General features: G+C 38.1%; 1 protein-coding gene and 1 non-coding gene across 5 annotated transcripts in view; both read right to left on the bottom strand.

Annotated features, from left to right (window-relative positions):
- Window positions 1-23,595, bottom strand: part of HPGDS (hematopoietic prostaglandin D synthase) — a 45,413-nt gene extending 21,818 nt beyond the window's left edge. The window contains exons 1-6 of one of the 4 annotated variants that reach the window (XM_045056092.1): window positions 23,507-23,588; window positions 23,317-23,366; window positions 12,302-12,385; window positions 11,637-11,809; window positions 9,516-9,688; window positions 690-831 (exon numbers count right to left, since the gene is read on the bottom strand). In XM_045056092.1, coding sequence (XP_044912027.1) covers window positions 690-822 — 133 coding nt within the window. In that variant the 5' untranslated portion in view covers window positions 823-831; window positions 9,516-9,688; window positions 11,637-11,809; ... (1 more) ...; window positions 23,317-23,366; window positions 23,507-23,588. Of the gene's footprint in view, window positions 1-689; window positions 832-9,515; window positions 9,689-11,636; window positions 12,190-12,301; window positions 12,386-23,316; window positions 23,367-23,506 lie in introns of those variants that run through there. The other 3 variants (XM_045056095.1, XM_045056094.1, XM_045056093.1) reach the window with 3 other exon arrangements.
- LOC111560271 lies at window positions 18,502-18,609 on the bottom strand. The gene has a single exon (XR_002742029.2). It is a non-coding gene; the product is annotated as a U6 spliceosomal RNA (small nuclear RNA).
- Window positions 23,596-23,856: the final 261 nt, after the last annotated feature.

Raw genomic sequence — 23,856 nt, 5'->3', positions numbered from 1 at the left:
TTTATATATTCTTTCTATGAGGTTTGTGTTTTCACCTTGAATAGAAAATTTTGGGGGCCACCTAGCTTCTCAATGTAAAGCTAAATCAGATTTAAAAACCTCTATTTTAAAAAAAAATAATAAATGGGACACCTGGGTGGCTCAGTCAAGTGTCCGGCTTCAGCTCAGGTCATGATCACGCGGTTCATGAGTTCGAGCCCTGCATCAGGTTCTGTGCTGGCAGCTCTGAGCCTGGAGCCTGCTTCGGATTCTGTGTCTCCCTCTCTCTCTGCCTCTACCCCACTTGTGCTCTGTCTCTCTCTCAAAAATAAATAAGCATTAAAAAATTTTTTAATCGGGGCGCCTGGGTGGCGCAGTCGGTTAAGCGTCCGACTTCAGCCAGGTCACGATCTCGCGGTCCGTGAGTTCGAGCCCCGCGTCGGGCTCTGGGCTGATGGCTCGGAGCCTGGAGCCTGTTTCCGATTCTGTGTCTCCCTCTCTCTCTGCCCCTCCCCCGTTCATGCTCTGTCTCTCTCTGTCCAAAAAAATAAATAAATGTAAAAAAAAAAAAAAATTTAAAAAAAAAAATTTTTTTTAATCATTAAATAAAAAAATTAAAACCTTTCTTTTTTTTCATTTCCCTGAGGAAACACAGAAAGTTCTGGAAATATATTTTCCCTACATTTTCATGAACTATTTGTGCCACTTACTTGATTTGACTTCAGGCCAATCAGCTTGTTCTATTCTGTGGTCTTCATACTTTATGTCCAAATATGCAAATATATATCGAATAATTTCCGCTCTCCCCCTCATATTAAAATAAGTGAGTTTGTAGTTTGGCATGGTGGGATTCTGGAAAAAGAAAATTTGAAGATTATTTTAGCAGCCCTCTAGGGATGTTTTGATATTTTTCCTTGGGGATTTTTTCAAAACTTTATGGCATCTTTTGAAATAGTTGTAGATATTAGAGAATATTTCAAAACCTGAATTATAAATCACTATCCTAATAACATATGGGAAAGACTTGTTAGAAGATCATGACTACCTCTTTAAGAATTAGCTGGAACATTCCAGTGAAATAATCAAACTCAAATTTTACTTACAAAAAAAATTCAGTGTGAGAGGGTATCTATACACCTACCTTCAGAGGACAGAGTCTGAAACTTTCCATTTTTTTCCATTTTAAGCTGTTTTTTTCCTGCCTTTACTCACTTGTAGACAGCTGGATAAGGATTTCATGAACAGGGTACATGCAAGGGGAATGTGAGCCAGCCTTGCCAACCTGAGCTGGCCATCGCCTCCCTTCTCTCGTCCATGGCATTTCCCTCTAGGAATGGAAGGCTTAGGAAAACACTGCTCTCTTTTCTCTTTTACTGCATGCATGCTGCTGGGTTTTATTGGGATGCTAGCACCCCGCAAACAAGAACCCACCTTGGTGACCTTTGTTGGGAGGGGGCAACGGGAGGCATATTTCTCTGTACCTCCCGTAGAGGAGCAAGGGAGAAAGAAAGCAACTTTCTTACATTTCATAAAGTTTGCTAATACTGGCTACATTGGTTAGCTGTAGGTCGTTATAATTTCCTGAGTTTTCTGTGATTTGTATCATCTCATTTCCATTGTTTATAAACGATTAATGATTTCAAGCACTAATGGTAGAATGTCTTGTAATTTTTTAACGATCAGGTAACCTAGAAAGAAACATTTTCATTTGAAATTCAGCTCTTGCACTAAGTTGCTGTGTATCTTTGGACTAGTCAACAAAATCTCTCTGAATTTCAAAGTCCATTTTTTGGAAGTAGAGATACTAATATGGACTTGGAGATGTACTGAGGTAGTACAGGTAAAGCGTTTCACACAATGCCAGACGCTTAATAATTATTAGCTATTGACCATAATAACTCTGAGTTAATTCTATAGTCAAAAATAACCACTGTGAATACAGTACACTAAAAACAAATAATGTTCATAGTAATTACATGAATAGAAGTCGTAAAGAATAATTATTTTTTAACTTTTTATTTTTGAAAGAGAGAGCATGAGTGGGGGAGGGGCAGAGACAGAGGAGGACAGAAGATCGAAAGTGGTCTCTGTGCTGACAGCAGCGAGCCCCATGCGGAGCCTGAACTCACGAACTGTCAGATTGTGATCTGAGCCAAAGTCACACACTCAACGAACTGAGTCACCTAGGTGTCCCAACATTTATTTTAAGTGGTAAGTTTAAGTAGCTTATTTTCTGCTAGGGAAGTCTTTCAAGGATGTTAATGGAATAGTAAATAAAAAGAAAAGTTAGGCTGCAGTCTCAAACCAAAATTCTATCTGAAATCACATCACATAAACGGTCAAACACAAACCACAAAAATCTAGATTGCCAAGTTTATGCACTCCCAGTATCCTGCTGTGGTGCAGATGTCCACAAACAGCTGTCTGGTTGCCTATTGAGACCCCCTCAAGACCCAGGAAACTATGGTGACGGTAATTTCTGGTGACTCCATTTCTCTGGGCCTGGGTTTTCCCCATCCAGGTATTGTGGGTGGAGGTGATGCTCCTTGCTAGAAACTCAGTCACCCTGAACATTCCACACGCCGTCCTACTCCTGTTGGCCAGTCCAGTCCGTGTCCAAGTGAAATGTGGCACATGCCTCGCATATCAGGTATGTGAGTTAAAAATTCACTGGAGTGAACTAATGAAAATTCCAAGGTACAGAGCCCCCAGTTCTTTGGGGGAGAAATATGCATACAGGGAGTTCAAATTTGGGGAACTAAGTTAAACTTAATGTTGAGCTTAGAAATAAATAGTGGGAAAAACACGAGAGTATAAAAATAGTAAAAAAGGTAAAGTAATAAGCTTCCTTCTGAAAAAAAAAGGAATAGTTTATGTAATCACAATAAAGGGAACACTCTTTTTCTTTTAAGTTTATTTGTTTATTTTCAGAGAGAGAGACAGTGGGGGAGGGAACAGAGAGAGGGTGACACAGAATCCCAAGCAGGTTTCGTGCCGTCAGCACAGAGCTCAATGTGGGGCTTGATCTCATGACCTGGGGATCAGTACCTGAACCTAAGTCAAGAGTCGGTCACTCAACTGACGGACCCACCCAGGCGCCCCAAGGAAACATTCTTATCTAGGAAATAAAAAGCATAATTGTTACAACTCCTTGATCTAACAGTTCTAATCTCAAAAGAACAAAAAGAGTCTTCAGAGTGGAAAAAATGTCATTCTTGGTCACAGTTTTTATTTGAAGAACATTGTATACAACTTTTTTTTATTGATTTTTGCTGTTGTGGGTCAATGTTTCCTCAGCAACAAAGAAATTATGTGTATTTTCCTTATGAGCATTATATGAATATGTAGATTCATATGCATCCGTTATGATCAATGTTAAAAAAAATAAACATGACTTTTCCTCATTTGGTCAAATGCTACATAAATATCAGTGTCCACCTCCTAATTCTGCATGAAAACAAAGGCACTTGTTATTGTTCATTAGCAAAAATGTGCCATTTTATATTGTATTTCACTCAAGTAAAGAAGACATTTAAAAAAGTCCTTAGTATAAGTTGGCAGCTATCTACAGTTCTCTGCAAATATATCTTTAAATCTAAGATTGGGCACAGGTCCATGAACAACTGACAAATGCTTGTCTTTCAAGATAGAACATCCTTTCAACAGTTGTAACTCATTGATGAAGCTGTACTTACACAACACATTCCTGTAGTTAGTTGCATAATTATATTTTCTATTGAGTGAAAGTCTAGTTTTCTTGATTCTTACAGCTACAAAATTCCAAACTTGAAGACTTTTGTTTTTCAGGACATATGTGCACATTTTATAACATGAAAAATAAGTAAATGTAAATGCAATTGCAAACATCTACGAAGTTTAAAGATCCTTTCTATATTTCATAAAGTTTTTGCATAAAAACTAACCGAAGAAATTCCAAGTAAATGTTTGTATGGTGAAAATAGACAAGGAAATTTACAATAGAAGCTAATGAGAACTATAGAGCATAGTGTCTGGAAGAGTTTTGTTCCTCGTATTGCACTCAGCAGTCTATTTCTGTTACAATAACCTCACTTTGTTAAAGCCTTTATTTCATAAGGGTGATAGGCTAAAAGGATGAAGGTAAGATACCTCTCGCTCCCACAATGGATGCAGTGAGGAATGCGCTTAAGGGTTGAGTAGGTCGGTGTGGTTTGCAGGCACCGTGCTACTTAGTATCTAAATGGCCTTGGGCGAGTTACCTGTTCCTAGTTTTACTTTCCTCACCTGCCAAGTGGTAATGAAAATATTGTGTAGAAAGTACCAATACAATGCTTGGCACACTGTGTACATTCAGAAAGCAAAGCAGGAAGGATGAAAAGGGAGGGCAGGAGAGAGGAAGACAGGGAAGGACAGTTCCCACCCTAGTTGAGGTTCAAGCCCAGCTGTGTGTAATTTGATTGGACTCTGATCCTCAAAGCACACAAAAATAAAAGTAAGTTAAGGATAAAAAGAAAAATATAGTGTCAGGATTAAAAGCCAAGACAAACTTTGCCTGGATCAAAGCAAACAGACACCAAATACAGTAAGCAGGACCCTGAATTCTGAGAGAGGCAGTGACCATTGAGGAAGGTAGCTCCTTTGGAAAAAAGGAGAATAAAATCCCCTACACAAATGAGAGACTGTAGGGAAGCACTGCTTGAAACTAGGGCCTGGCGGGCTCTTACAATCTCTGAAAGGTCAAATTGTAAACCTCTAGTAAAAGTGAAAACAAGGAAAATATATGAAAAGTCACAAAAAATTAATATTATAAGCAAAAAGGGTCATAACAGCAGATGAAATAGATCATTAAAAATCATAAGCTAATGGGACACCTGAGTGGCTGAGTTGGTTAAGTGACTGACTTCAGCTCAGGTCATTATCTTACAGTCCATGGGTTCAAGCCCTGTCAGGCTCTGTGCTGGAGCCTGCTTCGGATTCTGTGTTTCCCTCTCTCTCTGTCCCCCCACCCCTGGCTCGAGCTCTGTCTCTCTCTCAAAAAAAAAAAATTTTTTTAAAAAACAGTAAAAAAATCATAACATGACATGTACCACGACAAATAACTGAACACTTAAATGGAAAGATTTTGAGAAATATGTAAACTAACACAAGCAAATAAAAAAACTGAAAGCCTGCATGTAACACTAACCAGTGAAGAGATTGCTTGGTAATTACCCATTGGTAATTATCCATTATGTAATGAATGGAATTAGTTACATTCATGAAAGACACCAGACCCAGAAGAAAACTTCTTTAACCTATTAGAGTCTCTTTTTACAAAAAACAAAACAAAACAAAACAAAAAACAAAAACCAAAACTTAGAGCAAACATACATAATGGGAAGCCAATAGAAGCATTTTCTTTAATGTCAGGAATAACGAGAGCCTCACTACTACTCTTACTGTTCAACATAGTCCCAGATGCCTAGCTACTCAGTAAGATAAGACAACAATAAACAACATATGTAAGGAATGGAAAGGCAGAGACAAAACTGTCCTTATTTGCAATCAAAGTTATTGTTTGTATTTAAAATTCAAGAGACTCTCTGGATAAACCAGAGCCTGAATATCAAACAGAAATGCTAAGGACCAAAATAGCCAAGACAAATGAAAAGAGCAGAGGGAGAGGACTTGACCTACCAGACTGCAAGACTTACATAAAAAAACAAAAAAACAAAAAAAAACAACTTGCAATTAGGGTAATGTGATCTTTGTTCAGGACCAGACACACAGAGGTGCATAGAGCCTTTAACAGAATCTCAGATATATGACGAAGATGACATGACAGTGAGAACATAATGGGACTAGACTGAAATGGTTCTGAGACAAAAGAAGAAAATATGCAGAATTAGATCCCAATTTCACACAATACATAGAAAGAACACCGGATGGATATACCCCTAAGTATGATTGGACTGGCCTAAGCAAATTCCAGTGTCATGCTGTTCCCTGTCAGTTTCATTTCTGAGCCTTTCCACTATCACTACACGTTAAGAATCCCATGTAGGAAGGGGCGCCTGGGTGGCTCAGTCAGTTGAGCATCTGACTTCCGCTCTGGTCATGATCTCACTGTTCGTGGGTTCAAGCTCCACATTGGGCTCTGTGCTGACAGCTGAGAGCCTGGAATCTGCTTTGGACTCTGTGTCTCCCTCTCTCTCTCTCTCTCTCTCTCTCTCTCTCTGTCCTTTCCCCACTCGTACTGTCTCTTTCTGTCTCTCAAAAAAGTGAATAAATGTTAAAAAATTAAAAAAAAAAGAATCGTATGTAAGGAAAGCTGTATATATTTCCTGAAATGATACAGAAACAAGAAGGAAAAAGATAAGCTGATCATGCTTAAAGCTTTCCTTTATAACTGAAGCTAGCCACTGGCTTCCTTCCATTCTGAAGAGAGTTATTTAAAGTTACTGATTATCAGAAAAATAAAAAAACCACTTAGAGTTGTGTTTGAAAAACAAGATATGCTCAACGTCACTCCTCATCAGGGAAATACAAATCAAAACCACACTCAGATATCACCTCACGCCAGTCAGAGTGGCCAAAATGAACAAATCAGGAGACTATAGATGCTGGAGAGGATGTGGAGAAACGGGAACCCTCTTGCCCTGTTGGTGGGAATGCAAATTGGTGCAGCCGTTCTGGAAAACAGTGTGGAGGTTCCTCAAAAAATTAAAAATAGACCTACCCTATGACCCAGCAGTAGCACTGCTAGGAATTTCCCCAAGGGATACAGGAGTACTGATGCACAGGGGCACTTGTACCCCAATGTTTTTAGCAGCACTCTCAACAATAGCCAAATTGTGGAAAGAGCCTAAATGTCCATCAACTAATGAATGGATAAAGAAATTGTGGTTTATATACACAATGGAGTACTACGTGGCAATGAGAAAGAATGAAATATGGCCCTTTGTAGCAACGTGGATGGAACTGGAGAGTGTGATGCTAAGTGAAATAAGCCATACAGAGAAAGACAGATACTATATGGTTTCACTCTTATGTGGATCCTGAGAAACTTAACAGAAACCCATGGGGGAGGGGAAGGAAAAAAAAAAGAGGTTAGAGTGGGAGAGAGCCAAAGCATGAGAGACTCTTAAAAACTGAGAACAAACTGAGGGTTGGTGGGGGCTGGGAGGGAGGGGAGGGTGGGTGATGGGTATTGAGGAGGGCACCTTTTGGGATGAGCACTGGGTGTTGTATGGAAATCAATTTGACAATAAATTTCATATATTGGAAAAAAAATTTAAAAAAATTAAAAAAAAAGAAAAATAAGATATACAGTTTCTTAAAGAACATATAAATGATGACTAATACATACCCTGGATAGAAATTTTCACATATGAACTCACACAGATGTAGCCATTAAATTCAAAAGAAGATTTACCTATTAATATACGCTAAACTTATTTAGAAAGTAGACCTTTGATATGACAATAATAGTGTTTTTGAAAAGTTCTGTCTTGTGTACTTTCTTTCTTCCTCCTGGTTTATAGCTCTTTTTCCTTTTTTTCTTTCTTTTTTTTAATGTTTACTGATTTATTTTGAGAGAAAGATAGAGAGGCAGAGAGAGAGGGAGAGAGAGAATCCCAAGCAGGCTCTGCAATGTTAGCACAGAGCCCGACACTGAACTCAATCTCACAAACAGTGAGATCATGACCTGAACCAAAATGACGTGCAAGACACTTAACTGACTGAGCCACGCAGGTGCCCCTGCAGCTCTTTTTACTTTATGTAACACTGATACATTTCAGCTGATTAATAACCACAAAACACAGGCGCATTCAGTCCCAGAGGCAATTTTAATGCAGTCATTGATAAAATACAAACTGTAAAAAACTATTTCATTTTAACTAAGCTGGTATCCTATTCTGTACATCGCTATAAGAGCCCAGTAAAACAGTATCAAAAATGCTAATGTCTGCGCTAGAAAGGAGATAATCCAAACTCAACTCTGGCAAAAGAGGCTAATATTCAATTACTATGTTATGCACTTAAAAGATTTCAGCAGATAACTGAAAAAAAGGAATTGAATTTTTGAAATAATTTCGATGGATAGAAAAACTTACAAATAGGGAATTAAGTATTAGCCATTTTACAATTCACTTCAAAACCTAAACACTATTTTTATTTCACTCATAAAAGTGTTGGTCTACATGAGCTCCTACTCTTAAATAAAAGGAAAGTCAAGCATTCTTGAGAATAATGCAATAACCTACACATTTGAAGTATAAAAACACAAATTATTTGTGAATTTGCCAACAGTTCTTTGCTGTATCTCAACTTGACCAATGTTTAACCTGTACAAAATGTTCTGGCATAGAGTACATAGAGTAACATTTGTACTCCCATTATATAGACTGCAGTGTTTTGAAATGCGAAAATTGGATTCAGAGAGCAATCACATGAGATGCTATTGTCTACGTAAGAACTTCTTGCACACTATGACCTTAAATAACAGTACTGCATTACCTACTAACAGTTGGTGGTAGAGAATGTTGATTTCCTTCACTCACAGAGTCCCTGAGCATTTCTAGTTCAGTTCTGGAAAAGTTGCCAGGTTGGAGTTAAATTGTAGGACTACAGAGAAATATCAGCATTTTTGTTAACTGAGTATAATATTGATTTCAGTCAAACCCTGAATGTTTAATTTCACATTGGCAGGCCAGGATTTCTATTTTCCCATCAAAGACCAATGAAATATCATTTTAAATGGCTGCCTCACATTAAAGCCAAGGCAAGAGGAATAATTGAAATATCCTTTGGGAGCTGTGAGCCCAAATTCTTAGCCTGGAGTAAATGCCTTAAATTATCTTTGAAACCAAATGATGATAGAATGTAATTCTTGGCAAAACATGAAGCCATTTCATCAAAATGAGCCTTAAAGTGACAGAAAATATTACAAAGAAAATCCAAGAGAAAGAAAAAAGAAAGAAAGAAAGAAAGAAAGAAAGAAAGAAAGAAAGAAAGAAAGAGAAAAGACAGAAAGAAAGGGAGAAAGAGAGAGAAAGAGAGAAGAAAGAAAGAAAGAAAGAAAAAGAGAGAAAGAAAGAAAGAAAGAAAGAAAGAAAGAAAGAAAGGAAAGAAGGAAGAAAAAGGGAGAAAGAGAGAGAAAGGGAGAAGAAAGAAAGGAAGAAAGAAAGAGAGAAAAGAAAGAGAGAAAGGGAGAAAGAAAGAAAGAGAGAAAGGGAGAAAGAAAGAACTTCCGCTTCATACATTAAAAAACATCACTTGTACTGACTGTATTTTGTATGTTAAAGTCTACTTAAAGGATATTTTAAAATCTTTTAAAATCTTTAAAAATCTTCAGTACCTATATTTCTCTTAGAAATTACTGTTTGATTTCTATTTGACCACTAACATAGGGAGGATCTGAATGAGACCAGATCAGAGGAAGTGGCACAGTGAAAAGAGGTCATCAAAAAGTTGCTCAGTCACACACAGAATACGACAGTAATAAAAATAAGCACTAAGATGAAGAGAGAACACTCTCATTTCATATCTTTATAGAGTTCAATCTTACCACTTACTTGTGCTATGTTTCCGTGGAGTCTCTAGTATCTTCTATGCCCTCATAAGTGACTGCATCTTGGGTTTATATGATGAGTAAGTCACAGTCATAAGCCAATGAGAGTCAAGACGACTTCCACCCAAGTTTCTTCCTTCATTTCTCAGATGAAATATGCTCACCAAACAGTCCCGCCTGCAAAGACTTCTGGTTATTCTTGGCATTTGATAGGCTCTCTGTGTGTAAATAATCTAATGTATTTGCATTCAATAGATAGAATCAAAGTTACAGGTGCTGACATGTATCTATTGCTACATGCTCATTTGTGTTTAAAGTTTTACACCGCAGGCTCCTGGAGAATGAGACAACTGGAATACAGGCAAACCTGCTTTTCAGATACACAAGTGGCTTGCTTCCTCAATTCGTTTGGTCTCCTTGGGGAGCCCTTGGCCGACCACATCCTCACCAGAACCCTCCTCCCACAGTCTTGTCCTTTACCTGCTGTGTGTTTCTTCATTACCATGTCTGACAATAGAGTGTATTTTCTTGGTTTGTTTTCACCCTCCTCCAGCAGAAGGAAAGCTCCATAAGAGCAGGTGCCTCGTTATTCAGTTTACTGTTATGCCCTCATTGTGGAAAGAAATACCAGGCACATCATAGGCACTAGTATATCTTTGATGAGTGAATGATTCCAATTTATATTTCCCAACCATTCACATTTTTTACAAGGACTCTTTACAGTTCTCATTACTGCGAGGATATTTCATTTGCATTCCTTTTCTCAGAAGAGCCATAAAGCTGGAGTGGAAGATTCTAACATACCTTGTTGATAATCCTTATACAGATGAGTAACAAATGCCTAAATGTTCTAGAAATTTATTTTTTTTTCCACTCCAATTCATTACAGCTATAATATTAGGACAGCTCAGTGAAAAGATCCAGTGAAATACCTGCCTGTGCATTATAGGGCCTGCAGATTGTCCATGAAACATATTAATGACAGCTTGGCTTGCAACTTCTAGAAAATAACACTTATAGGCAGCAATAGCAACCTGTCAAATATTTCCTATTTATTAGCACTTTAAATGTTGAATAATATGTTTACATCCATTTATTGTATACATTAGAAATGAAGAAAAATATAAATATTAAGTCTGCAGGAAGCTTAAGATATAAATCCAGCCCCTTATTCACCAAAGAGATCTATGTAAATCAAAATCAAGTGCAAAGGAAATAGGAGCTACACAAAATTAGCATATTGTATTTTTTATCTTTCACTGAGTTTTAACTTGCATTCAAAAAAACCTTTTTGTCCTCACCTCAATCACTTCTAATTCCCACTTTATAGATGATGAAACAGACATAGGGAAACTAGGTAAATTGCCTAGGAATTTCGGGTGGGACAAGCTAAGATCAAAGCTTACACCTTCTGATGACGCATTTAATATTCGCTTCCTACGTTATGCTTGGGTTTAAAAAAATCCAATATACAAGATATAGCATTTGCCTCATTTTCTATAATAATAGTCTGCTTTACAGCCCATTTTTCTTGGTTGTAGGAAAACAAAGCAACCACTCATCTCTCAGGGGAGGAGTGCCATTCAATTCTTGGTCATCCATCTACAGCAGCTGTCCTGGAGGCTGCCGCCATTCATGTGTGCATGGCCTTCCCACCAGCAGCCCTCTGCTGCTTCTGCAGTGTCCTCATTCTGCCACTCTCTTGCCCAAATGCGGCAGCCTAGCCGCTTCGAATGCTTTCTCAAGTTCCAACTGTACACCCTCCAACACAGCCATTTCTTCAAAGTGGTCTTGCCACCTCCCTGGCAGCACAATATGGCCCCGGGGCCCCTCTGCTGTCTAGAACTACACATTTCCCCTCCTTTTGCTTCTCCCATCCCTGGCCCAGGTGGGTATGCTTTAACTCTTCTCATCCACGACCAGTCTTGGGATTTTGCACAGGTTATTAACCTCTCTATGCCTCAGGTCCTCCATCTTTAGATGGGCATTTATTCTACAATAAATATTAGTGAGTACCTAATCTTTGCCAGGTACTATTCTGGATAGTAGAGGTTAAACAGTAAATAAAAACAGAGAAAAACCCTTGCCTTCATGGAGCATTCTTAACAATATTAGTAACAACAACCTTATAAGGCTCTGAGAGCATTCAATGAGTGCATCCAGTGAATGCATGGAGGTCGATGAGTATTAGTGATGGTTAATGCAGTCAGCAATCCATCCAAAGGGGATCCATCCAACGTGTCCCTTCACCAGTCCATGCTGAAACATCCTTGCCCTCTTTGTAGTTAGACCTTGGAGCTAAAAGCCAGAAAGAGGAGCAGTTGCCAACTTTTATTTTTTACCCTGCTTCATCCTCTCTTGAGGAGATGAACTCAGAGTCAGCTATCTGCTTGAGTGTGGGGAAGGTAAAGGAGGAAATGCAGGGTGAATACCCTTCATAGATTACTTCAATTCTCTCCTAACTAGTGCCATTTTCTACATGCTCCATGCCCCTCATGAACACCCTGTGCATCGGATTGGACCAAGTGAGAAATAAGTATGAATAAATGTGACCATCTGTATGATAATGTCTCCATAAGCATTTGAAGGACTATTATAACTTAATTGAATATATTTTCATTTTCTCTGGCAGCTCCAGAATCGGAGCACGCTTACTTCTTAGCAAGTTCCTAACTGCTATTGACTCAGAGTCCAAATTTGTTCTTGTTTTTCTTATTTTCCAACCTATGTAGTAATGCGATTATACAAGGTGCTGATGAAGACTTCCAGCTTGGAATCCTGACTGCTTACCTAAAATTGGAACCTCAACCTTACCACTTTGAGCTCTGGAAATTCAGGCAGAACTCTACTCTCCATTGGCATCAGTTTCCTCATCTGTAAAATGGTAAAATAATGGAAAAATAAATATAAAATAAATATGAAATATAACATAAAAGTAGCCCACATATTAGTTCCTCTTCATTTATTTATTTTTTTATTTCGGTAAAGGGGAAGTGTTCAAACAAACCCATTTCTACTTTTCCAGCTGCTCTGTTGATGGAGAAAGAAGGAAGTCTCTAGGAGAAGCCCACAGAGCTTCCTTTACCCAGCTTCCAGATTTCCTCTTCACAGTCAGTTATTTAAGTAACTAAAAACATCAGAAACTAAAGCATTTAAACCTGAGATGGAGAAATAGGGAAATGAAGAATATGTTTCTCTTTCTGCTTCTAACCTTTTGGGTAATTGAAATGTGCTTATAAATCTTTAGTGTCTATGTTTTCCCAGAATTCAACAGGGGTAACACTATGCTTCTTGCCTGACTTTTCAGATACTGTGAAGAATAATACAATAATTATCTCCAAGATGGAGATATTTATTAAAAAATAAATAAATATTTTTATGCCCAGCCTTTTGTCTGAAAGAGGATTCCCAGACATAAGCAAATAATAGTCATACAATAGCTAATATTTGTTAATTCCTTCCTGTGAGCAAGACTTTGAACAAAGTGCTTTAACATGTATTATGTCATTTAATGCCCCTAAAATAACATCACAAATGTCATGCTTATCCTTGAGTGTGGTTATAACTGCTTGGGGCATGTCACGAAAGCATTTCTAGATATAAAATTCCTCAAATATTTTAATCTTATTCTTGAGTTTTCATGTTTAGTCTTCTGCCACGAATGGTGAAAATAAGCATTACAATAGAGGAAGCTACCTTCCTTTTTAAGATTTTTCCAGAATGAATTACTGTCACTATGTATCATTACAACATACCCTGTAAGGGAAAGGCATTCATTAAATCCACTTCTGCCTTAACCTTGTCCTGTTCCCCAAAAGCATCTTGTCTCGTCTTAGAATTCCTGTTCTTAGCAGATAAAAGAATTAGGGGCGCCTGGGTGGCTCAGTTGGCTTAGTGTCGGACTCGATTTGGGCTCAGGTCGTGATCTCATGATTCACAAAATCGAGACTTGCGTCGGGCTCTGCACTGACAGTACGGAGCCTGCTTGTGATTCTCTCTCTCTCTCTCTCTCTCTCTCTCTCTCTCTCTCAGAATAAATAAATAAATTTTTAAAAAAGGAAAAAAAGAATTGGTCTGGTGACTTCTGAAATCATTTCTGCTCTATTATTCAATAACATAATTTACCTCCTAAACACTTTTCTTACATGAAACCTAAGTCCAAAGGGACACAGAGTTCATGGACTGAAAGTTACCGGGGCACAAACCATCTTTGTTCCCAAAATAAGCAACAAAAAAGGTACTAAGATCAGAATAAGGTCACCTTCTCTGATAATCCCAGGTCACAGGATGGATTTACTATTTACAGGTTCTAAAGTAATGCAGAGAGTAATTTAGAGAGAATTTCTTGGTAAGATTAAAACACTTTCCTAGAATTTATCAAGAAGCAGGCAAGCAAAATGTATTTATTAGAATAATTTGTATATTTGGATTTTTTACATATTTTGAAAAATATATTAATCTAGAGAGGTGTGTTTTCCTCATGAAATCTAGAAAAAGGAGATTGCACTTTTTTTTAAGTTTCAATTTAAATTCCAGTTAACATACAGTGTAATTTTTTTAATTAAATTTGATTTTTTTTAAATTTATACCCAATTTAGTTAGTATATAGTGCAACAATGATTTCAGGGGTAGATTCCTTAATGCCCCTTATCCATTTAGCCTATCCCTCCTCCCACAACACCTCCAGTAACCCTCTGTTTGTTCTCCATATTTAAGAGTCTCTTATGTTTTGTCCCCCTCCCTGTTTTTATATTATTTTTGCTTCCCTTACCTTGTGTTCGTCTGTTCTGTGTTTTAAAGTCCTCATATGAGTGAAGTTATATGATATTTTTCTTTCTCTGACTAATTTTGCTTAACATAACACCCTCTAATTCCATCCACGTAGTTGCAAATGGCAAGATTTCATTCTGTTTGATCGCCGAGTAATACTCCATTTTATATATATATACCACATCTTCTTTATCCATCCATCCATCAGTGGACATTTGGGCTCTTTCCATACTTTGGCTATTGTTGATAGTATTGCTATAAACATTGGGGTGCGTGTGCTCCTTTGAAACAGTATACCTGTATCCCTTGGATAAATACCTAGTAGTGCAATTGCTGGGTCATAGGGTAGTTCTATTTTTAATTTTTTGAGGAACCTCGATACTGTTTTCCAGAGTGGTTCCACCAGTTTGCATTCCCACAGGCAATGTAAAAGAGATCCTCTCTCTCTGCATCCTCGCCAACATCTGTTGTTGCCTGAGTTGTTAATGTGAGCCATTCTGATAGGTATGAGGTGGCATCTCATTGTGGTTTTGATTTGTATTTCCCTGATGATGAGCGATGTTGAGCATTTTTTCACGTGTCTGTTGGCCATCTGGATATCTTCCTTGGAGAAGTGTCTATTCATGTCTTTTGCCCATTTTTTCACTGGGTTATTTGTTTTTTGGATGTTGAGTTTGATAAGTTCTTTATAGATTTTGGATACTAACCCTTTGTCTGATATGTCATTTGCAAATATCTTCTCTCATTCCGTCAGTTGCCTTTTACTTTTGCTGATTGTTTCCTTCACTGTGCAGAAGTTTTTATTTTGATGAGGTCCCAGTAGTTCATTTTGGCTTTTGTTTCCCTTGCCTCTGGAAACGTGTTGAGTAAGAAGTTGCGGCCAAGATCAAAGAGGTTTTTGCCTGCTTTCTCCTTGAGGATTTTGATGGCTTCCTGTCTTACATTTAGGTCTTTCATCCATTTTGAGTTTATTTTTGTGTTGGGGTAAGAAAGTGGTCCAGGTTCATTCTTCTGCATGTCACTGTCCAGTTTTCCCAACACCATTTGCTGAAGAGACTGTCTTTATTACACTGGATATTCTTTCCTGCATTGTCAAAGATTAGTTGACCATGTGTTTGTGGGTCCATTTGTGGGTTCTCTATTCTGTTCCATTGATCTGAGTGTCTGTTCTTGTGCCAGTACCATACTGTCTTGATGATTACAGCTTTGTAATATGTCTTGAAGTCTGGGATTGTGATGCCTCCCACTTCGGTTTTCTTTTTCAAGATTGCTTTGGCTATTTGGGCTCTTTTCTGGTTCCATACAGATTTTAGGATTGTTTGTTCTAGTGAAGAATGTTGGTGTTATTTTGATAGGGATTGCATTGAATATGTAGATTGCTTTGGATAATATTGACATTTTAACAATATTTGTTCTTCTGATCCAGAAGCATGGAATATTTTTCCATTTTTTTTGTGTCTTCTTCAATCTCTTTCATAAGCTTTCTATAGTTTTCAACATATAGTGTAATATTAGTTTCAGGTATACATATTAGAATAGTAGAATATTAGAATCAGGTGTAATATAACGATTCAACACTTCCATACAACACCCAATGTTCATCACAAGTGCACTCCTAGTAAAAGGAGATTTTGGAGAATAAGAATGTGTCAGAAAACTTCCCAGACTATACAAGAGACTAATAATAGCAAACACTGATACCTATGCCTACCATGTACCTGGTACTCAGTGTTTTAATTTGCCAAGGTCTTGAGGTCAACAAACAGAAATCCAGTATTTGAGTCAGCCTGTGTACCTTCAGAGTTTTTGCTATTAATCGCTGCATTCAATTGTCTCATAAATATATCACTAAAGTGATACATATTTACATACCTATGTTTCTCAGTCTATCAGGCTTCTACCCTTTGTTGACACCATTTCTTAGGATTCTTCAACTTCCTTTAGCCTGACTATACACATCAAGTAAATTTTTGATCTAAATTCTTTCTCCCAAGCAGGTTTTTTCATCATTTCATTCTAAAAGTTGATTTTGCATGCCTTTACATAAAACATTGAAGATGTCTGGCAGAATTCTTTCAGACTAGGCTGTAATGCAGAGAGGAAATTGCTTAGAAGAAAGGAAATCAGGAAACCTTGGTTCTGCTGATACCACTAACATCTGCTGCCTTGTGTCTATAAGGGAAAAAGTGCTCTAATGGAAGGAAAATTCTAAGTGATGACCACAGAAATTAGATGAAGCTTCAAATCTTAAAGCACACTCTTATACAAGAATATTTTTTAAAGTTTTTATAAGCAAAGGAAAAGCCGTTTTCATCTATTGCAAAGTAACAAGAAGGTCCAGAAAACAATAAGCAAAGTGATGCTAGAAAAAACTTTTTTGGCCTCCAATATGCAGTTTTGCTACATAAGTACTTTGGTTCTTCATGAGCCTTAGCCATATGGAGAGAAAAGATCAGCTGTTTCCAAAATGCTGGGACCTAATCCATGAAGGATGGAAATGGTATGTTTTCTAGTACATACATTTGTTTTTAGTATGCACATTTTTTTGATATAGCAGTTTTAATAGCTCACAGGAAGCTATGGGCCTCAATTAGGATGAACCACCATAGTCTGGGGAAAAGGTCCAGAATTATCAGCATCAGTCTGGGTTTTGGAGCCATTTATAGAAATGGTTAACTTGTCGTCTATGGGCACCAACTGAAAGAAGATGTGTAAATGTAATTCTGCAAAGAATTGCTTTCTAAATATTAACACAGTTCCTGTGGCTTATGTAACAAATATTAGACACAACAGTGCTGTGATCACAGGATCTTTGTACAATTGCTTGCTAGGCATTTTGCCCATTTGGCTATTCCTTTTCTTCCTCAAAATCCATTTGGATTTTGTTCTTTCAAAGTGCTTTGTTCTTTCAAAGGGAGCAACCTGCCACAATTAAATACTTCAATTAAATTAAGAAATTAAAAATATACACATAAATGAGTAATTACCATGAGAATAGCACTCAATTAAGATTCATGCAACCAACATGTAATGCACACTGGTCACCAGCACTGTAAGATGTCTCCTATGAAGATTTGTTCTTATGATGTGTGCTTTTTGGTATCTAGTAAGAATACTTGCAAAGAAAAAAACCAAATGAGACAATTTTCAGGTTTCCATCACTATCTAAGTTAAAAGATTCTTTGATAGGCAGATGCAAGTATTCCCTTTTCTATGCAGATCTATCCCTTTATTTATTAGGTTTTTTTGTTAAAATGTTCTCTAAATTTGATGCAACACTTGAAAGCAGATTCACTAATGTTTGGCAGATGTATTCTTGTATTTCTTGTTTGGCAAAATGTATATTCTAATGAATTTATATTTTGGGGGTTTTAGTGATTCATGAAACATTGAGCGACCTAATTAAATTTCTGAAATAAACCGGACTGAGGAGCAGATCTTAGCTTCACGGAGGCTTGCTTACTCATTGCAGATATTTTGTAAGATCTAATTTGGAAAGACAGGCTTTCTTTTCTGCAAATAAATAGAAATGCATATGAAACCTTATGTTATATTGACTTAAACTTCATGTTAAAATGTTACTATGTTTTTGTAAATGTTCCAAATCAAATCTTTGTTTTTCATTCTGTTTCTTTGGATGTGGTGGTAGTCCTACAACAATTTCGTATCTCTACTTTTTTCCTGTTTGAAAACAGCTGATGAGAGAGAAACACGCTCTGGACTTCAGCAAAGCCTCTTCAGTTACACAGCTTGAGTCAAGCAGTCTTCTGACACATGTCAACCGCCCAGATGAAGTCACTGTTCGTGGTTCATTTTTTCCGTTTTAGCAAATGCAAAGCATTACATTCTTTTTGGAAAATCAAAGGCATCTTTTGTCAAAGTCAAACACCTCTTCTAACAGCCTTTGAATTCCAAAAAGTGAAGTTTGAACTTGAAGCCAGTGTTTAGTTTTTAGTTCTTATTCTCTGGATTCTGTTTATTAAGCCCTGTTTACAAATTCCAAGAGTAAGGATAGCAAAATTCCTGAAAAATGTGCTTTAAAAAATACATGTTCAAGCTCCTTCCTGCCTTCTCTTAGGAGTTATATGATGAAAATGCTCAAATTAAACATGTGGCTATTTCTCCAGAAAAATTGCAATTCTTATATGTCCTTTACTTCAAGTTCTAAAAATTGCTTTCTGTTTGTTTATTATTCATATCTAGTTTAAATCCTATAGTTAACATTTCCCAACTTGTTCTTTCCACTTGTGTGTCATCCTTGCACAGGGGCCATGCTAATCTTCTCTGTATCGTTCCAATTTTACTATATGTGCTGCCGAAGGGAGCACCCAACTTGTTCTTTCCAAAGAGCTGGGTAAGCATGACATATTCACAGCACATGTTAGTAGCCCAAGCCCACTGAAGGGACAGTAGAAGTATGTAAAAGTATAGTCAGCAAGGACAAAGAGAAAGGGGAGAAGCAGAGTCTAGGAAACATTTCAAAAAACATTTTGGCAGACAGTGAGCAAATGGAGGAGTGACACCTCATCAAACCCATGGAACCAGTTATGACCCAAGGTTCCCTAAAAGTGAGGAGGAGGGTGTATACTAAGGAGACGCCATCTCAGTAACTGTGAGGAACCCAGGAGACACCAGGACTCCAAGACCCATAGAAGTGGACTTGTGATTCAGGACTGAAAACAAGGGGATTGGTTAAAAGTCAGTAGAGACCTGGTGGCCCTACCCTTTCTCAACCCCCAGACTCCTGCCCACCTACCACCCCTCAGTCTTAAAAAGAAAAGGAGTGGGGAGAATCTTGGGAAAACAGAGACCATGTAGGATATGGGATATGAAATTGAGTATTCTGTTCCCTGAATAATTTTCTTACAGACATGTAGTTTTGGAAAACAATTTTCATTAAAATTTAAATAAAGTGAGAAAATTGTAGTCAGTTCAAATATTTAGTGTGCTTATTTCATAATAATGATAGTTGTGGAGCTGTTTAATGCACATGGCAAATTTGTAATGCAGATATAATTTAGACCCATTGTACAAATGAGAAAATCATGGCTTGTAGTGTAAGTTTGCCCAAGGTCATACAGCTATTAGGACATAGCTAGCACTCAAACTCAGCTCTGTTGATTAAAAGCCTATACTTTTACAATGCCACCAAAATGCTTCACAGAGTTTTGGTTTATAACCACTGGGCGCAGAGAGAAGATTCTTCAGGATAAGGAAAAAAGTGTTGTGGAACATTCCCTACAAGCTTAGAACTTCCCATTACTTCATTATTTAACTAAGTTAATCAGCTTGAATGTTTACTTATTTATTTTGAAAGAGCGAGAGAGAGCGAGAGAGAGTGAACATACATGCCTGAGGTGGGGGAAGGGCAGAGAGAGAAGGAAAGAGAGAATCCCAAGCAGGCTCTGAGGTGTCAACTCTAAGCCTGACACGAGGCTCAATCTCACAAACTGTGAGATCATGACCTGAGCCAAAATCAAACCACCCAGGCACCCCAAGGCACCCCAAGGCACCTGAGCCACCCAGGCACCCCAAGGCACCTCAAGAATCAACTTGAGATCTAAAGGTTTAGTATAAATACTTTCAAATATTAGTTTTTCCTAAAGCTGAAAATACACAAAACTAAATTTAGAAATACAGATCAAACTGAACTATGTGAGTCAATCTTATCAAGTGCTTCTTTTTTCTGTCATTTCCTCTGAGACTATTTGTCTCTGTGCCTAAAGTGTTCTGGACTTATTGTCCCCTGATCAAAGTTGTGCTCTGGCTAATAGTTGGGACCAAAGTATTTAATGTGATGTCTACCCATTTACATATTATCTTAAGATATTTTAAGAATCTTTTACCAACTTTTATTATTCTTCGTCAGGTAGTCCAAATAGCAATTTGTATGTTCACCTATTGATTCGAGAGGTTCCTGTTTTCTCTATATGAGCGGTTGGGCAGAGCCATCCCTCGGGAGAGTTGAGCTGAGGTGAGGGGTAGAGAATTGGGTAAGAAAGGTGAGAACATGGATGGATTTGTGGAAAGATCTAGAAGGGAAAGATCTTACATTTTGCTTTTGTCCACCTCCCACACCCAGCAGGTTTTAGCTGGTTAAATAAAATGAAAAGTATAGCAAGCATACTAGTAAAGAGGGGGGAAAATCTTCATAACAAAATGCTTTGTGAAGATAACATGCAAACAGAGGAGGGGCAGTGTCACCCGGTGATGTTAAGGAGGGAGGTGAAGTCCCTGAATGTATTCTAGTCTTACAGCCTATTAGCAGCAACTGAGAAGCTGTTCCTTCACCATGTCACCATGTGCTTTCCCAATTGGGAAGACCCTCAAAATTATGAGCCTGGGCTGACCACCCCAGGCCACTCTTTACTAGAAACTGCTTAAAAATACTCTACGTCAATTATGCTGCACATCTTTTACTTCCTTTCCAGCTTCATAGTACCCGCTCAACAGATTCCTGACAAAGTGTGTTAGGTGTTAAGGTACCAGTCTGTATGTAAGATGCTGTAAAATTCAACCTTTTAAGAGGCCAACAGTGAAACCCAGAAAGCATGTTACAATGCATTGCGTGATAACCATTCTTTTCAAATTTTTGCTGCGCTATCTTTCCTTTTCTATCTCATTTTCTCCTTCCTGTAGAGATATTTTTTAACATTTCACAGTAAAAGTACATTTTTTTAGTGCGAAAAAGAAATTCATTACGCTGGTGGTGGTAAATTTGTTACTTTATCAGCAAAATACTTAATCTACAATGTCACTGTGCAAAATTTGTGATTACATGCCACAGATGAAGTGATTAATTTAGCTCTGTTATGTATGCAATAAATATTCAGGCAAAACGAGAGAACAGAGAGCTTTCTTCGATTCGTCTGTCATTCTTCTTTTTTACCCACAGTAAATATTTTGTACGTAGATCTTGGCACAACCTTTATTTTTTTGTGGGGTATGAATTCCTGAAAAAGAATTCCTGAGTAATTGGTTATGTAAATTTTAAATAATACCCATTGCCAGACTGACATACAGAAAGTTTTCACAAATTTATTCTGTGGCTAATTTGAATTAATGCTATTATTTTATTATTTTCCTATCTCATGGATACAAAATATTTCACAGTGCTTTTGTTTGTTTGTTTGTTTGTTTGTTTTGTTTTGAGAGAGAGAGAGGGAGAGAGGGAACACGCACGCACGAGCTGCAGAGAAAATCTTAAGCAGGCTCCACGCTAGTACAGAGTCCTATTCAGGGCTCAGTCCCACGACTCTGGGATCATGACCTGAGCCAAAATCAAGAGTCAGGCAAGCGCTCAACCGACTGACCCACCCAGGCACCCCCGTCACAGTGTTTTAAATTTGCATGTCTTTGGTCACAGATAAGGTTGAACATAGGTGAGCATCCTATTTTTTTCACTGTTTTTATTTATTCTTTTGTAAATTCCCTGCATTTTTTTTCTATGGGGGTTTTTGTCTTTTCTTCTTATTGATTTTCAAGACTCCCTTTATATGTGTTATAGATACACTGTAGAATTATTCTTTCCCATCTTTGTTGTGGGTTCACAGCAGACAGTGTGCTCTTTTCTACCATTTGACTTACGGCTTGGCCATGTGATATCCTGTGTCCAATATAATAAGAGCAGATGGGATACAACCAGAAGCTTTAAATACGCTCGCACATTTGGATTTCCCTTTTGTACTCCTGTGCTCTGCCCCAGAAAACAACACACCCTGGGTAGCCACTGGTCCCAGAATGAAAACACAGGAAGCCTGAAACATAACTACCCCAGCTACCCTGTAGACCTCTGAATGTCTAACACGTTTGTTGTAAGCCACTAAGAATGTGATATGTACCATTTCGGCAGCACTACCTGACTAATATAGTGCTGTGAGGTCCTTCTCTAAATGCCAGGGTGATCCTGTCAAAAAATGACAAAAAGAAAAGAAACCTTGAAGTAAAAAATAAAACCACACATAGAAAATGTACTGCTTTTTTTCAACAAAATAGGTATCCTAGGAATACCTTGCCCAGAAATAGTTGTCAAGATTGGCCAGAGAAGTGACAGCTTCCAGCAAACCAGCCAATGTAGCAGAGTATATAAGAGGCGAAGTCAGATCAATATTTTTTCAAGAAATATGTAGGAGGTATTGCATTGGTTAGGGTTCTCCAGAGAAACAGAACCAATAAGACATACATATCAAAATTTATTAGAAGGAATTGGCTCATGCAGTTATGGAGAGTGCAAAGTACAGAGTCTTCAGGGTGGTCTGGCAGGCTAGAGAGTCAAGAGAACAGGTGTTACACTTACAGTTCAAAGGCCATCTGCTGTAGAACCAGAAAAAACCAATGCTGCAGATGAAACCCAAAGGCCATCTTCTGGAGAATTCTCTCTTGCTCAAGGAAGCTGGTTTTTTTGGTCAGACCTTCAACTGATTGGATGAACACAGCCACTAATGTGGTCATTAGGGCAATTCACTCTACTCAAAGTCCATGGGTTTACATGTTAATTGCAGAAATACCCAGAATAATGTTTGACCAAATATCTAGGCACCCCATGGCCCAGTCAAGGTGACACATAAAATTAACCATCACAATCGTTTTCAGATTAATATTGACTATAATGCCAAACATGGTATTTTAAGGTCAACATGAATCCAGGGTAACCAGGGTCTATAGCAAGACAAGCATGATATAAGGGCATTGAAATCATGGACATGAGGGAGACTGGGTCAGCCTGAGTCCAATCCGACCACACACAGAACTTATTTTAACAAAGAGAACTTAAGAAAAAGAAATACTGGGGCACCAGAGTGGCTCAGTCAGTTAAGCATCCAACTCTTGATTTTGGCTCAGGTCATGATCTCATGGCTTGTGAGTTGGAGCCCCACGTGGGGCTCTGCACAATCATTCTCTACTTGGGATTCTCTCTCTCTCTTTCTCTGCCCCTCCACTGCTCACGCGCTCTCTCAAACTAAATAAATAAACTTAAAAAAATAGAAAAAAATACTAACTAGGTTTTGAAGTACTGAAAGGGCAAACAAAATTACCTTAAGATGCCATGGATTTAGCATAGCAAGAAGCAGTTACCATCTCTGGCCTGGAAGAACAAAGGGAAAGGGGTTGAAGTTATTTAAACTTACAAGCTTGAAGCAAATGCCCATACTGCTGAAACTCAGACCAAGTCCACTAAAATGCAGACCTCTACAGAGGGACACGAGTCAGCTGGTGTTAGTGTACCTGCGAGGGCAAGTGAGCCTGATCCTCTGAGTGTTGGAAAAACCGAGAACTAGAATCCAGGGCTATACTGGGAGGAACTGCCACCTCCAGGATGAAGTGTTGCTAGGTGACGCGCAGAAATACAGCAAGCAAACAGAAATAACAGCAAAGTGTAAGTTCCTCCTGGCTCCTCCCATGTGAGGTCTCTCTCTAGCGCCCTCTCTCTGCAGAGCCTAGATAGGCGGCTAGCTGGCCAAGGGAAAAGGTGTTTCGCAGAATCCCAGCCCAGTTCCAGCTCAGTCGATGAGGGAGGGTTGTAGCTGGGAGACATTAGCTTAGTAACATGCACAGAGTAGTCCTTGAGAGCCATG

This window comes from Felis catus, chromosome B1 (genome assembly GCF_018350175.1).
Source record: "Felis catus isolate Fca126 chromosome B1, F.catus_Fca126_mat1.0, whole genome shotgun sequence".
Lineage (NCBI taxonomy): Eukaryota > Metazoa > Chordata > Mammalia > Carnivora > Felidae > Felis > Felis catus.
The sequence above is the reverse complement of the archived record's forward strand: the minus strand, read 5'-3'. Positions and strand labels throughout refer to the sequence as shown.